This window comes from Ovis aries, chromosome 4 (genome assembly GCF_016772045.2).
Source record: "Ovis aries strain OAR_USU_Benz2616 breed Rambouillet chromosome 4, ARS-UI_Ramb_v3.0, whole genome shotgun sequence".
Lineage (NCBI taxonomy): Eukaryota > Metazoa > Chordata > Mammalia > Artiodactyla > Bovidae > Ovis > Ovis aries.
Window position 1 is genome coordinate 47,776,047 of NC_056057.1, and position 16,567 is coordinate 47,792,613.

The 16,567-nt window shown below is 36.7% G+C and overlaps 1 protein-coding gene across 16 annotated transcripts in view; it reads left to right on the plus strand.

Moving 5' to 3' along the window:
- Positions 1 to 16,567, plus strand: part of KMT2E (lysine methyltransferase 2E (inactive)) — a 93,257-nt gene that overhangs the window by 71,000 nt on the left and 5,690 nt on the right. For 13 of the 16 annotated variants that reach the window (XM_060414663.1, XM_042249185.1, XM_060414669.1 and 10 more), the window contains 7 exons: positions 9,304 to 9,468; positions 9,773 to 10,081; positions 13,559 to 13,813; positions 13,965 to 14,109; positions 14,757 to 15,007; positions 15,376 to 15,432; positions 15,581 to 16,144. In XM_060414663.1, coding sequence (XP_060270646.1) covers positions 9,304 to 9,468; positions 9,773 to 10,081; positions 13,559 to 13,813; positions 13,965 to 14,109; positions 14,757 to 15,007; positions 15,376 to 15,432; positions 15,581 to 16,144 — 1,746 coding nt within the window. The remainder of the gene's footprint in view (positions 1 to 9,303; positions 9,469 to 9,772; positions 10,082 to 13,558; positions 13,814 to 13,964; positions 14,110 to 14,756; positions 15,008 to 15,375; positions 15,433 to 15,580; positions 16,145 to 16,567) is intronic. The other 3 variants (XM_060414665.1, XM_042249187.1, XM_060414670.1) reach the window with 1 other exon arrangement.

Below are 16,567 nucleotides of genomic sequence, written 5' to 3' on the forward strand. Positions count from 1 at the left end.
TTCATTCCACAGTTGTCATAGCTTTGTCTTTGTAATAATCCTGGAGAAGCTTTTATTTTATTTATTTATTTTTTATTTTACTTTACAATACTGTATTGGTTTTGCCATACATTGACATGAATCTGCCATGGGTGTACATGAGAGAAGCTTTTAGAAGATCACTTTATACTATAACTGGTTTCTGTTTGAGGCATGTGTCTGGTAAAAATATGGCTTTAAAGGATATAACAGTGCTTGGGGATGGTGGGGGTGGGGATAGGGGCTGGAAATGGGCAATGGGGAAAAAAACTCAAACCTGGAGATTTGTTATATGACTCTGGGGTTGATTTAAAAATACTTTCTTTTAGTATTGCAAAAGTTATGGAAACCCATAACATCCTCATTTTCAGATCCCAGTAGAAAATACAAATGCCTTTTATTGAACATGATGGAACTTTGAGTAGGTAGATAAAAATGCTTTCTTGGGAATCCATTTTTGTCCTGATGTTGTCTACTAGTATGCTATATTGACAAATGAATACTTCATGTTTTTATATCTATTTTAGCATACTCATTTTAATATCAGTGTTTTTCATAGGAATAAACAAATGTCAGTATTTAGAATTTGGTATTTTGAAGGGGTGTGAAATTTTTTTATTGAAGTATAGTTGATGTATAGTGTTATATAAGCTACAGGTGTACAGTATAGTGATTCATAATTTTTAAATGTTAAACTCCATTTATAGTTGTTACAGAACATTGGCTATATTCCCTGTGTTGTACATTATATCCTTATGGTTTATCGCTAGCAGTTTGTACCTCTCAATCCCTTATCATTATATTTCCCTACCTCCTCCTCTTCTCTCCTCACTGGTAACTACTAGTTTGTTTTTTATATCTGTGAGTCTGCTTTTTTCTTATATTTACCAGTTGTATTTTTTAGATTCCACGTATAAGTGATAACAGTATTTGTTTTCCTCTGACTTATTTCACTTAGCGTAATATCCTCCAAGTCCATTCATGTTGCTATAAATGGTAACTTTTCATTTTTTATGGGTGAATAGTATTGCATTGATGTGTGTATGCGCGTGCATATGTCTGTATCGCATCTGTATCCATTCATCTGTTGATGGACACTTAGGTTTCTTTTGTATCTTGACAATTACAAATAATGCTGCTATGAACATTGGGGTACATGTATCTTTTCAAATTAGTGGTTTTGTTTCCTTTAAATACTGAGGAATGGAATTGCTGGATCGTGGTTTTAATTTTTTGAGGAACCTCCATACTGCTTTCCTTAGTGACTGCACCAATTTACATTCCCACCAACAGTGTATGAGAGTTCCCTTTTGTCATACATAACAGTGTATGACAGTCCATGGAATTCTTTCACCCAGAATACTGGAGTGGGTAGCCTTTCCCTTCTCCAGGGGATCTTCCCAACCCATGGATTGAACCCAGGTCTCTTGTACTGCAGGCAGATTCTTTATCCGCTAAGCCACAAGGGAAGCCTGAGAATACTGGAGTGGGTAGCCTATCCCTTTTCTAGCGGATCTTCCAGAGTTCCCTTTTGAAAAAAGTTATTTTAAAATCCTTGGCTCTGTAACCTGTAGCCTTCAAAGTCACTGTAATGTTGTTTTGTTGTAATTTCAATATTTGCCTTGATGTTTTAATTATAGAATTTTTGCTATACTCAAATGAGAATGCAAAAGCATGCATCTTAAGAATTCATAAGCAGTTGCCATGACCCCCCAAGTATTACTATTTGTAGTATATTCTGAAATATTTTGCTTAGAAAAGTTTAAATGCTAATCAGCCTTTATTAATCTACGCACTCCCCTGATAGCTCAGTTGGTAAAAAATCTGCCTGCAATGCAGGAGATCCTGGTTCAATTCCTGGGTCAGGAAGATCTGCTAGAAAAGGGATAGACTACCCACTCCTGTATTCTCAGGCTTCCCTTATGGCTTAGTGGAGAAAGAATCCGCCTGCAATACAAGAGACTTGGGTTTGATCCCTGGGTTGGGAAGATCTCCTGGAAAAAGGAAAGGCTACCCACTCCAGTATTCTGGCATGGAGAATTCCATGTACTGTATAGTCCATGGGGTCCTAAAGAGTAGGACACAACTGAGTGACTTTCACTTTCTTCATAGTCTAGTGTTTGTCTTTTATACTAGGTTATAGGCTAGGTTGAAGACTTCCCTGCTGGCTCAGACGGTAAAGCGTCTGCCTACAATGTGGGAGACCCAGGTTCAATCCCTGGGTCGGGAAGATCTCCTGGAGAAGGAAATGGCAACCCACTCCAGTATTCTTGCCTGGAAAATGCCAGGACGGTGGAACCTGGTAGGCTACAGTCCATGGGGTCACAAAGAGTCGGACACGACTGAACAACTTCATAGGCTGGGTTATCATCAGTAAGTAGAAAGATAGGTCAACTCCTGAGAAACTTAGGTCAATCTCATTTAAATTTTCTCCTGGACAGGACAGACTTTATTATAAGAGATACCAGTCCTCATGAGATTGGGGTATAAAAAGAGTCAGACTTTCCTCCTCTGTAAGTACCATGTAATATCCAGATTCAAATGTACTTCTGCCTATCCTTTTGTAGTACAGCTTGAACCATATGAAATTTTTGAGGATAGTTTTTACTTACATAAATGGCAGTTCCATACAATATTAGTATGTTGCTTAATATTAGTATGTTGCTTGGTCTTCAAAAATAGCACCAATGTCTATGTATTTTGGTTGCTGCTTAAGAGTGGAAGACAGTGTCTCTGCCTTCAACAGTGTAAAGGAGATACAAGACTGGTGACTTAACGGCTGGAGGGTTCAGAGGCCATTTCATGAACTAGGCAGAATTTACGATGGACCTTATGATGTTTAGTAAATAAGTACAGATTAGTTTGTGGCTCACTTGTGTGGAACTGAATGGGTTATTTCTCTAGGGGAAATAGCCTGGAGGTGGTTATGTGATAAATCACATTTGGCTGGAATTAGTAGGCTGGTTTTTTAGTTGAGGTGTGGGGAGGGATATAGGGTAATAAGATTGGTTGGTTGTAGATCATATGAAATGCTAAATGATTAAGATTTTATGGAAGAATATTCAAATCATTATATGTCCAGGATAGGAAGCCATTCATTTATTAACAGCTTCCTTTTTCCTTCATTATGGTTTGTCCCTTCCCCTCCATTTAAGAATTACCTGCTTACAAAAGCTAACTTGTGGCTAAATGGTGTGGAACCGAACAGATGGTTACTAGACATTTTCTCTTTAGCAAAAGATACTTGTCAGTGGGTTGAAACTGACTTGGGAGAATCTTACAGTCATTCTAGTTAAGCTGAAATACAATGGGTTAAAACACAGTAAATTGTAATTCAGCTGGTTGCTTATACTTACCTGGTTCTAAAACCGGGACTCCCCCAGTTCCTTGGTAGTTGAGGTTAGGTGGCCATAACCTTGGGAAAGGTTAAGTGTATAGAAGGGGGTTTGATATTGGGAAGTGGTTCATGGGGTCACAAAGAGTCGGACACGACTGAGCAACTGAACTGAACCTTATTTTCATGAACTAACAGGTGATAAAAACTATAAAACTTTGGAAAGATTTAAATTAAAAAGGTTTTCTTCCCCTCTTCTGCCCCATTTATAATTAAATGAAAAGGACCTCCTTTATATATAGTATCTTCTAACATTGTGTTTTCAGAATAATTTTCCACAACCTTATGGGAAGACTGTACCTTGGGAATAGTCTGGGTAATATTTGCTGACTCTTGGTGACCACTCCAGTACTCTTGCCTGGAAAATCCCATGGATGGAGGAGCCTGGTGGGCTGCAGTCCATGGGGTCGCTAAGAGTCGGACACGACTGAGCGACTTCACTTTCACTTTTCACTTTCATGCATTGGAGAAGGAAATGGCAACCCACTCCAGTATTCTTGCCTGGAGAATCCCAGGGACAGAGGAGCCTGGTGGGCTGCCGTCTGTGGGGTTGCACAGAGTCGGACACGACTGAAGTGACTTAGCAGCAGGCGACCCCATGGACTATACAGTCAATGGAATTCTCCAGGCCAGAATACTGGAATGGGTAGCCTTTTCCTTCTCTAGGGGATTCTGCCAACCCAGGAATTGAGCTGAGGTCTCCTGCATTGCAGGTGGATTCTTTACCAGCTGAGCCACCAGGGAAGCCCAAGAATACTAGAGTGGGTAGTCTATCCCTTCTCCAGCGGATCTTCCTGATCCAGGTGTTGAACCAGGGTCTCCTGCATTGCAGGGGGATTCTTTACTAGGGAAGCCTGTGGTTCCAGTGGTCGTCACACTTAGGAGGAGAGAAGTTTGAGACCAACAAAGGGTATGAAAGAATAGTCACCTAGGTGTAAAGTTCTTGAACCTATTAAGCATTTAGGACAATCTAAAATTAACTGTGTATCACTAAAATATAAATTGCATAAGGGCAAGGATTTGTAGTTTTATTCATTGTCACAATCATAGCTTCTAGGGAATAAAAGATGTCTGGCTTTTGTAAAAGTAGGTGGTCAATAAATGAGCTAAACACTAAATTTTCCTGGCTGCCATTTGAAGAAGGCTATATAGATAGGCCCGTGAGTGTGAATTAAGTGAAGCTTCCTTATAGTCCAGGCAGTGCCCTTGAGGTCTTACCAGGATGCAGGATTCTCCAGTTTTCTCAATATTGACCTTCCACATCAAAAAGTATTCCATGGAATTCTAAGATGTTTTGTGAAAGAGCTTTGTGGCTAGTTGAGTTTAGTAAACAATCTACCTTGTCCCCAACTTGGAGATTTCTAGTATACGTGGTGTGTTTAAATGCTCTTGAGAAATTCTGTTTGTCAGCATTTCCTAAACTTGTATTAATTAATACATCCTTGCAATTTGTTTTGGTGTTGACACCTTTGTCATACCACAAGTTTTCATTCCATAGAAAAAAATATACTCTAGAGAAAACTGCTCTGTAGAATCCATGCTCTTACTAATGCCTCCAGGAAGTGACTTGGTTTAGATCACTTTAGAAGATGTAAAAGGATTTCTGATAATAGTAAAATATAAGCAGGGTAAATCTGCCAGAAAAGTCATGCGACATATATTGTTCATCTTTTTTTCTCTCCTCACAGCATTAATGCTGATTACTAGTTTTAATTTTCTAAGGTCCTATTTTCTCTCATCACTGTTTAGGAATTATATCTTCAAATATAAGTAATGAATGGGTAACTAATCATAGTATTGAATAGCAAAAAGGAACCTATTTATTTGTATAGGTTTTCTGTTCAAACAAAATGAGGATATTCAGCTTCAGCTGCCTTAATTAAATCAAGATTTCCAAAATATAGCTTAAAGATTTCATTACATGCCTTCAAATAATAGTGATATACATGGTTTATATAGTGTATACACAATATAGTATATATAATGTGTATATAGTGTATACACAATACAAAAATTTGAATGTTTGTTATATGCTGAGCACCATCTAAAGTACTGGTGAACAAAGAAGGCAAGGGTCCTGTTCTGGAGCAGCTTTCATGGAGGACGGGGTATAAGGAAAAACATCAAACAAGAAACAGCACTATGAGGTTAAACTAAATCATGTGGTAGAGAAGAAATGGAGATATTCTTATGGAACAATTTTATTGGTAAGCAATAATCTTACCCATTTTTAACTCCTTTTTGGAAGGATAAGGGAAGTTATTTGAATAAAGTATGAAAGTGTTAGTCATTCAGTTGTGTCCAACTCTTTGCAATCCCGTGGACTGTAGCCTGCCACACTCCTCTCACCATGGAATCCTCCAGGCAAGAATATTGGTGTGGGTAGCCATTCGTTTCTCCCGAGGATCTGCCCAGCACAGGGATCAAACCCGGGTCTCCTGCATTGCAGGCAGATTCTTTTACTGTCTGAGCCACCAGAGAAGCCCCTAGTTGAGTAAGAAGTCTTTCCATTTCTCTATTTCAAGATTGTAATAGAGTAATTAGGCTCGTTGGCCCTGCCATTTCCCTTTCCTTTAAAAGGTAACTTTGTTGTTTTAAAGAGCTACTTCCTACTTGGTGGCAAGGTAAAAAAAGAAAGTACATCACAAGTACCTAAATGTCTTCATTTTCTGTATCCTTCTTAATTCTTACATCCTACTAGCAGATTTCCTTCCAAAGCTACTGTAAGGCATCTGCAGGGCATAAACTTATTTCCACTCTGCTTCAAATTACCAAATGTCTCTAATTATAGTGAATTTTAACGCTTTACTCAGTTTATATTTTCACTGTGATATTGACAACTTTAATTCATGTTCTTTATTTATGTAATTCTTGAACTATATGGACTTTAGGCTTTCATTCACCATTTGTTGAATAGGGGGCTTAGACAAGAAGATATCTGTAATCTCTTCCAAATACAAAGTTACGTGATTCCAAATTACATGTCCTCCAGTGTGTTTACACTGAAGTAAACACTTAAGTGTTTACACTTAGTGAAGCACTAAGTTGGAATAAAAATTCTCCCTGAACCCATCCTTTATATGATTAAAATCCTATAACGGGATATTATTAAGCACTTTCTTACAAAGTTTTCTGCTGACAAAAACTACTCTTTATGCATTACTGTAAAGCACAAACTGAGAAATAAGTCATAAAAGCCATCTGTAGATCTCATCAGAGATCTCTCATAGTTTACTTTAGCACCTAACCCTCCAGCAATAACACTGTGTCAATTCATCCCTGTCTGATTCTGATTCTGTATCAGGGTCTAACAATTGCCAAGCTCACAGAGAATAAAAATGACTTTTTGAGGTCTCAGCAGTCACTGGCTTGGAAAGAGTGTGGATAATTTAACAACCACATCCTAGTGGTAGACTGACATGACAAGTATCACCTAAACTACATCAAGCAAGCCCTGATGTTAGGGTCTATGGACAGTCTGCTGGGGCTAATTAAGACTCCTAATTTCTAGTCCCCTGCACAATCAGCTATAATTATCTCAAGCAACATATAAAACCTTATTTTTCAGTTAGATCTATAAAGTGGATGGTAAATTTTCAGTCATTAGATACTGTATACGCAGTTGTGTGTGTTGTCAAAGAATGTATTAAATTCTTGAATATACAAGCTGAATGACGTGGAGTTTAAAAGTAGATTAGTAACTAATTTTTTTCACATAATCAAAAGTATGTTAACATTTTCTAATGTGTGTTTTTAAAACGAAGCTAGGTTAAAGCTATTAGGATACCTGTTTAGTGCTTTCAGTTAATAGTTGAAGTAACTGTAGAAGAGTTACGCTTTCTATGTAATATGTCAGTGGTTGGTAATTGGAAAGAAGAGCCAATCGGAAGCCAGGAAACTTGGATAACAATTATGGTTCTGCCTTTTAGAGATTCACTTAATATACATGGGCTTTGGAAATGGCAACCCACTCCAGTACTCTTGCCTAGAGAATCCCATAGACGGAGGAGCCTGGTGGGCTATAGTCCATGGGGTCGCAAAGAGTCGGACACGACTGAGCGACTTCACTTTCATTTTCACTTTTGGTTTCTTCAGCAATGTAGGACTGATTATTTTTAAAATCCTGACTAGCTTAAAAAGATTGAGTCATCTTTAAATAATGGATTTTGCTTTACTGTCAGTTATATTTGTTCAATTTTTAAATGAATGAATTTTGTCTTTACACCAAATAATTTTATCTCTGACTCTTACTCTAAAACAAGTGAATAATGGATAATGTCAAAGAGAATTCTTTTTGCATAAATTCGTATTTATCTTAGAAAACCTTGAATAATTGTGGATTAGAAAATACCTTTTTTGGGTGCCTGGCTCATGGGTAAATTGTGTTACATATAAAATGATTCTTGCTAAGACTAGTCTGTTTCTTTTGGAAAAGTATACTTATCTCAGATTTATTTTTAAATTTATAAGCACAATAATGAACCCCATCTATTTCTACCCATTCCCATTCAACAGGGGAAGCAATTATGAAAATCACATTTTTCAGTTACTCCAGACTTCTAAACTTTAGGGTTTTAGAAAAGTCCTAATATATGGAGAAAGGATTTTTATAGAGAGCCACAGATGAATGGCAGTTGAGTAAAGTGAGTTATAAGACTAGAGAGACATGAATTAGCTGAAGAATGCAGCTTTAAAACTTCCAGTAAAAAGACAATCTTTCGCCTGTGTTCTTTATTTTAGTGTCTTATTAACCATCCCAGACCAAGAAAGCTAAAGATTCAGATATCTGTCCATGAACAAGTAATCTTACCTCTTTGGATCTCAGTTTCCTTATCTGTAAAAGAGGGTGAGGATAACACATTTATAAGACCAACACATTTGCAGTATGGTAGTTGGTTTTACCATCTGAGCCACCAGAGAAGCCCTTAACTAACTAGAAAGTTCTCAGAGGGGTTTTGTTTATATATTTCCCTTATCAAGTATAACAAAGGAAAAAAAATACAGGAAAGAGTTAATAGTTTCCTTAGTGTAGGTGTTTTGATGCTTCAATCTCTGCTAATTACTCAAACTCTAAAGCTCCAGTGTTGAGATGATCCTGCAGCCAGATCTTGAGTTACTGATCTTTCCCATATCAACGATGACAAAGGAAGACAGACAAATGGATCTAAACCTCAGGACCTGGTTTTCTTCATTTGGAGAACTGGGCAGTTGATGGACCTGCTTTTTGTTTCTGGTTGAAACTGGAAGCAGTTACCAGGCCCACTGGCCAAGGCTCTGGGTCTTGCTTTTAATGTTCTCTCTCCAAAGAGAACTGATGCTCAAGGAGTTTGTGCTGTTCCCCAGTCTGCCTTGGGAAGAGTAGAAGGTAGAGGAATGCCTTCTAGGAATTATAATGGAAGACAAGAGAACCGAAATAGAAATAATAAATAGCACTTATGGAATGCCTACCATTTTTCAAGTAAGGTTGGAAAACTTCATAGAGACTTTATATATGAACTCATTAACAATTCAGTTGTTACCCACCCAGGGTTGTTATGTTGCCTGGGGTCATGGATAGAGTCATGATTTTAACCTCAGTCTTCACCCCACAATATCCTGCTATGACATATCTATATATTCACTTCTTACATTTATATGAATTTAACTCTCTCAACATATTACCTTAGGAATTTTTATCTTTATGAAATACATTTGTAATGACAGGGTTTACCAAGATGTTTGGAATTCTCAGAAATGAACATTAATTTTTTTTTTATCCCGTATTTACCATCAGTTGAAGTGTTTTGCTAACATCATCATAGAATTTTCTTTTTAATTTGCTATGAACATTTGGATTTTGAATCTTCTTCAGAGCAATATTTATTATGTCTCTTAAAATTTAAATTTCACAGACAAGAGAAGAAAGGAAAATGGAAGCAATTCTGCAAGCTTTCGCCAGACTTGAGAAAAGAGAAAAGAGAAGAGAACAAGCTTTGGAAAGAATCAGCACAGCCAAAACTGAAGTTAAAACTGAATGTAAAGATGCACAGACTGTCAGTGATGCTGAAGTTATTCAGGTATTACTTTTCAGGTCTACTTTTATTTTCATACTTGACTACTTTCTAATAAAATCTTCACAAACAATTATATCTCTAAAGAATTTCTGATGTGATATTAGCCTTTCAACAGCATTTTTCAAATCCTTTGAGAACTTAGACTTCAGATATGAGACTTGCTTCGTTTTTGAGTAAGGAAAATTTTATGTCAATTTACAGAATTCATAAAGAAATTTGAGGAAGTTAGCTTTTGAAGCAGATTGATACCATTAGATTTCATATAAACATGGTATTCAAAGTTCCATTCTTTTGTATTTTGAATTAGGAACAAGCAAAAGAAGAAACTGCTAGCAAGCCAACCCCAGCCAAAGTAAATAGAACTAAACAGAGAAAAAGTTTTTCTCGGAGCAGGACTCACATTGGACAGCAGCGTCGGAGACACAGGACTGTCAGTATGTGTTCGGATATCCAACCGTCTTCTCCTGACATCGAAGTTACCTCACAACAAAACGATGTGGAAAATACTGTACTTGCAATAGAACCAGAAACTGAAACTGCACTAACAGAAATAATTACTGAAAATGAAGTTCCAGTACTTAATAAATGTCCAACAAAGTACCCTAAAACAAAGAAGGTATGATTCTTAATGAATGTTTAAGAACTGTTGTCTAACAAGTTCCATGATGTTAAATATATTCATGTTTTAGGAATTAAGACTATATCATTTCATAAGGAACAGAGTGATGGAGTTAGTTTTTTTTAAAGAGTTATAGTTTTTATACTTATAAACATTTTAAATTGTAAAAATACGAAAATACTTGATATATCGACTTCTTTTTGGTATTACAATTGATTTCTAATGATATCCTTTTGCCTACTTTATGTAAACTACATTTCTCAGAAACGACTGGTTGGAGACGTTATCTTTTCTTTATATATATAATATTAATATATATATAAATTAATAAATTTTGTGGTATATAGGTAATTACAAAAATTAAATGTTAAATTGACTTTCATATGTACTAAAGATGTGGAAATGTATAAAGGGTAGTTTTAATTTTGTTGGAATAGTTGTATTACAATGCTGTGTTAGTTTCAGATGAATAGCAAAGTGATTCATTCATTCAAGATCCTTTTCTCATATAGAGTATCACAGAATATTGAGTTTCCTGTGCTATACTGTAGGTCCTTGTTGGTTGTCTGTTTTATGTACAGACAGATGATCTATATACACAGACACAGTAGTGTGTGTATTCATCCCAGCTTCTGATTTATGCCCCCCACCACTGGCTTAGATGGTAAAGAATCTGCCTGCAATGCAGGAGGCCTAGGTTCAATCCCTGGGTCAGGAAGATCCCCTGGAGAAGGGAATGGCAACCCAATCCATTCTTCTTGCCTGGGAAATCCCTTGGGCAGAGGAGCCTGGCAGGCTGCAGTCCGTGGGGTTGCAGAGTTGGACATGATTGAGGAACACCTCCTCCCCATCCACGTTGCCCCTTAGTAACCATTGTTTGTTTTCAATTCAGTATCTATAAATCCGTTTTGTAAATAAGTTCATTGGTTTTTTAAAGTTAGATTCCACGAGTGACATCACATGATATTTGTCTCTCTGTGACTGACTTCACTTCGTATGATAATCTCTAGATCCATCCATGTTGCTACAGGCATTATTTCATTCTTTTTTATGGCTGAGTAAATAATCCATCGTGTGTGTGTGTGCGTGCGTGCGTGTGTGTGTGTGTGTGTGTACACATCTTTAACCATTCAATGGACATGAGGTTGCTTCCATGTCTTGGCTGTTGTAAATAGTGCTGTGAACATTGGGGCACATGTATCCTTTCCGATTAGTTTTCGGCAGTTATATGCTCAGGAGTGGGATTGCAGGTTCATATGGTAGCTGTTTTTAGGTTTTTAAGGAATCTCCATAGTGATTGTACCAATTTACATTCTCACCAACTATGTAGGAGGGTTCCAGGAAGGGTAGTTTTACATCGACTTATTAATAAAAATCTTTCAAAAACTGTCAGTTTTAATAAAGCAATTGAGGGAAGTAGTTCACTGAGATCCACCACCTTGAGCTTTATAGTAACCTCAGAAATAACACACCACCATTGTGAAGCTTTGTTTTACTCCCATTCTGAGTATAGTGGATTGGAGGTGGTAATCCTTAGGCTCTTTGGGGAGTGGGGAAGATCATAAATGAATCCTTGTTATACTGTTTACTTTGAAACCCAATTTATTTTGTTCTTACCAAATTCAGTATAGTTTGTAGGTACTATGAAACCATGAGAAGTAATTTAGTAAATTTAGTAAAAACCTAGTTTGAATCTGCAAGTATACTATAATGGCTGGATGGAGGTAAGAGCTAAAATTACAGCTCTAATTTGAAGTCTGTGCTCACATTTTTGCACTTTGGATCCTGAACAAGCAAGCCAGTATTTGCGTTTGAAAATGACCATTATTTTTCCTACTTTGGAAGGACAAAAAGTAACTGTAAATTTTCTTTATAATTTGGATTAGTGAGGAAGAAAACAGATTCATCTTTCAAAGAAAAGCTTGGGAATCCTTTAGCAGTTCTGAGGTCTCACTGCTGAGGGCGCAGGTTCAATCCCTAGTCATAAGCCATATGGTACAGGGGAAAAAAACTACTTTCTTGATGACAAATTATTATTTAAATCCGGCCCTTTAATTATTAGACTGTTGTGGGGCTAGAGATTTAATCTCCTGGTCTGAGATACAGGTTCCTATATCCTGATATTGTTTAAAAAAAAACTTTCCCCTACAGGTTTTGCTTACGATATATACTGTTATTTTAAACAACATACTGTTTGACAAGAGTGCCAAATGATCCTGAATTCCCATAATGTAAAAGCGTCCTTCATTTAGTACACAGCACTTATTCTGTGCCAGGTACTGTAAGAAGAGCTTTGGTTATTTAACTCTTTTAATAATAACCCTACTTGTAGAAGTAGTTTCTATTACAACCCTTCTTTTATATAGGTCAGGATTAAGATGGAAAAAAGTTACATAACTTGCTCGAGGTCATGGTGTAAGTGGCAGTCTGGTTGCAGAATCCCAAGTGCTTTAGCACTGCGACTCTTTTTCTTTTTCCCCCACAAAGTCCCCCAGCAAAGTCTCTTGCTGTTATCAATCTCTGTTCAGTCTTACCCTGATTTAGCACTGCATTCTATTACCTGTCCTAGAAAGGAAGTTTAAATACATGGAAAAAGAGAGGGAAAGAAAAGATGCCAAAATGCTTATCGTGATTATTTCTAGAAGTGAGGATGTGGATAGATCTTATTTAATGTGTGTGTTTCTGTATGTGTGAGAATGTATGTTTAAATATATATACACTAGTTTTTCTACATCTATTTTTATTATGAATGGTATTTGTAGAAAATAACTAGGTAGAAAAGATATAAATGCCCAAACAGCAAAGAAAATGTGCTTGTGCTGACAAATTGGAATCCTTATTTTCATGACCATTACACTTGAACTTTACTAAATAACTAGTTTTGTTGTTGTTTTTTTTTAAAGAAAAAGATGAGGGTATTCAGATGTATTCATATACTCAGTAAAGACTGAATTATGTACAATGTAGATACAAAAACCTCAACAGAATTAAAAGGAATATGTGAATTTTCAAAGCATGGGAACTTAAAAGATTTCAAACCCCGTAAATCAATAGTGATTATCAGTGCCAACAGCTTTAAAAGAGAAATCACATGCACTGGCCTCACCTAGAGATTCTGATGGGTAGCCAGGGTAAAAGAGCACTGCCTCATGTCTGACATTTTCCACATAATACAGAAGCGGTAACAAACCTAACTTTTTAGAATTTGTGTTTTTAAGGTGGTATTGAGGTGTCCTAGATTTTTACTATTTTATAAAAATATTTATAAAAGTATTACTGGGTAAAAAATTTTAGTAATAAGAGTGGGTAACCAAGGAAATGCAGAATAACTTATAGACTTTTTGAACATCGGATATGAGTGATTTAAATTAATCATTTTAGATAATATGTCAGTTTTCAACTTGGTGTTCAAATACTCTATAGGATAAACTGTATAATTACATATATAGTGATCCTCATTTTGTTTCTGCCTAGCACTTGGTCAATGAATGGTTAAGTGAGAAGAATGAGAAGACAGGAAAACCTTCAGACAGCCTTTCAGAGAGGCCTCTGCGCATAACTACAGATCCTGAAGTGCTAGCTACACAGCTCAATTCTTTGCCGGGTCTCACTTACAGTCCGCACGTATACTCTACTCCTAAGCACTATATTAGATTCACTTCACCATTCCTTTCGGAAAAAAGGAGAAGAAAAGAACCTCCTGAAAACATATCTGGCTCATGCAAAAAGGTAAACTTTTCTTTGGATATGAAAATCTAGTATGAGCCAATGCCATTCTCATTCCATACTACCTTTCTTGGTAGTGAAATACTTTTGGAATTGGGTGTACCTTTATAGCTGCAAACTGACTTATGTTCACTTATTGTTTTGTGTATTTCAGCGGTGGTTGAAACAAGCTCTGGAAGAGGAAAACTCAACAATTTTACATAGATTTAATTCGCCCTGTCAAGAAAGATCCAGAAGTCCTACAGTCAATGGTGAAAATAAAAGTCCACTACTATTAAATGATAGCTGTTCCCTTCCAGGTAGAACTTCTTTTCAGTGTTGTTTTAGTGTGGAGAATGCAGCATGATGTATATAGCATATACATATATATAAATAAAGTATATATGCATATTTATTCTAATTATTATGTACCTTACAAAAGCAGCACAGATTCTTTACCATCTGAGCTACCAGGGAAGCCCAAAAGTAGCACATTGTTTTATATATATATATATATATATATTTTTTTTTTTTTTTCCTCCCTCTCTTTTTTGCCTCCAACATTTTGGATGAAGATAGATATACACATGAAAACTATAATTTGCAGTACCATGTATGTTGGGGCTTATGGTTGAATTTTGGGCCTAGTTAGCCATCTGTTTTTCAGATTCAGATGGACTCTCAGAAATCAGTTAAATTAACAGCTATACTTCCAAGATTTCTTGGCAACCTCTAGGCCTGTAAGCCTTCTGGCAAGATAATGCTTGGCACTGGCAAAATTGGGGGAGGAGAATGGGGTGGGGAGAGATTGCTTCATGTTAGTATTATCTTTAAAAAGCTTTATATTTAGTTTTGGGGTAAAAACCATCATAATGATGATTGTCAATGTTTTGTGCTTTCCCAGAATGCATTACAGATTGTAGCAAATGTTAGCAGTATAATTTATAATTTATTATTTTACCAACAGATTTAACTACACCACTGAAAAAACGAAGACTCTATCAGTTGCTAGATTCTGCTTACTCAGAAACCTCCACACCTACTCCTTCACCATATGCTACACCAACTCACACAGATATTACTCCTACAGACCCATCATTTTCCACTCCTCCACGGATAAAGTCAGATGATGAAGCTTGTAGAAATGGTTATAAGCCCATATATTCACCAGTTACCCCAGTAACTCCTGGCACACCAGGAAATACCATGCACTTTGAGGTGAGAAACTTACGTGGCAAAAACAAAAGCCCATGGGGATGGGGTTTCTTTAATAGCTTTTCTCTCCTTTTAATAAATAGTGTAACCTTTAATAATAGTTTTTAAGGAACTAAGTGAAAACTTTGAACATATGTGAATTTAAACTTTTTTATTCAAGTGAACGTAACTTTCATTTTATTGATCTACAGAAGTCAGACTAAACGCTATATATCAAAGTGACTTTAAAGCCAACTATAAGGACAATGGAAATAAAAGAGAAAAGTTTAAAACCAAAGTGTGTGTAGTAGTTTCTCATAAGTTTTCATTTCTGTAAATATGGGTTTAGTTATATATTATAATTTTCAATTCTGCTTCTGTCTTTTATGTAGAATATTTCTTCCCCAGAAAGTTCTCCAGAAATTAAGAGACGCACTTATAGTCAAGAGGTAAGGAGATATTAAGAAAGATTTCTTTAATTGGTGGCTTTTTTCTTTGTATCATTATTTTGCTTAAATTATTGGTAGTTTTAATATAAGTAAGTAGCTTCCAAATGTGGTTATTTGTGTAATTTTTTTTTTTTAATTCTGTAAACAGGGATATGACAGATCGTCAACCATGTTAACATTGGGGCCTTTTAGAAATTCTAATTTAACTGAACTGGGTCTGCAAGAAATAAAGACTATTGGCTATGGCAGCCCTAGGAATAGGACTGAAATCAGCAGGCAGTGCCCTGGAGAAAAGGAACCGGCGTCAGATCTTCAACTAGGACTCGATACAGTCGAGCAAACTGCCTTACATAAAACCATGGAAACAACTACACATGACAGGACTGATTCTAACAGCCAACTGGAATCTGCTCACTCGGGTCGGGGCCCACTGTATTCTTCCTGGGTAAAGAGTCCTGAGAGAACAGGCGTTAACTTCTCAGTAAATTCCAACTTGAGGGACCTGACACCCTCGCATCAGTTGGAGGTTGGAGGCGGCTTCCGAATAAGTGAGTCAAAGTGCCTGATGCAGGATGATACTAGAGGCATGTTTATGGAAACACCCGTGTTTTGTACTTCAGAAGATGGGCTTGTATCTGGTTTCGGACGGACGGTTAATGACAATTTGATCGACGGAAGTTGCACACCCCAGAATCCACCACAAAAGAAAAAGGTTACAAATTTAACAATTTATAGTCCTTTTAATAGTGTTTCATTCATACTACTACTGAGGGTAATTAATAGCTATGTATTATGTAAGGCATTCATACTTTATTCATATTATTGATGTGTGCATTTTTAAATCTTTTGTCAGTGCCCCATTGACTAGATACTGTTTGCAGAGAACTGAATTATTATAAGGACCATGGTTTCAGAGATCAAAAACTCAAGGTGGTTACTTCACTTTGAGTAACTTTTAAAAATAACCACTCCCCAACCAAATAAATGGAACTGAGTACTATGTCTTCTTGGTGGTTTCGTCGCTAAGTCGTGTCTGACTCTTGGGACCTCATGGACTGTAGCCTGCCAGGCTCCTCTGTCCATGGGATTCTCCAGGCAAGAATATTGGAGTGGGTTGCTGTTTCCTTCTCCAGGG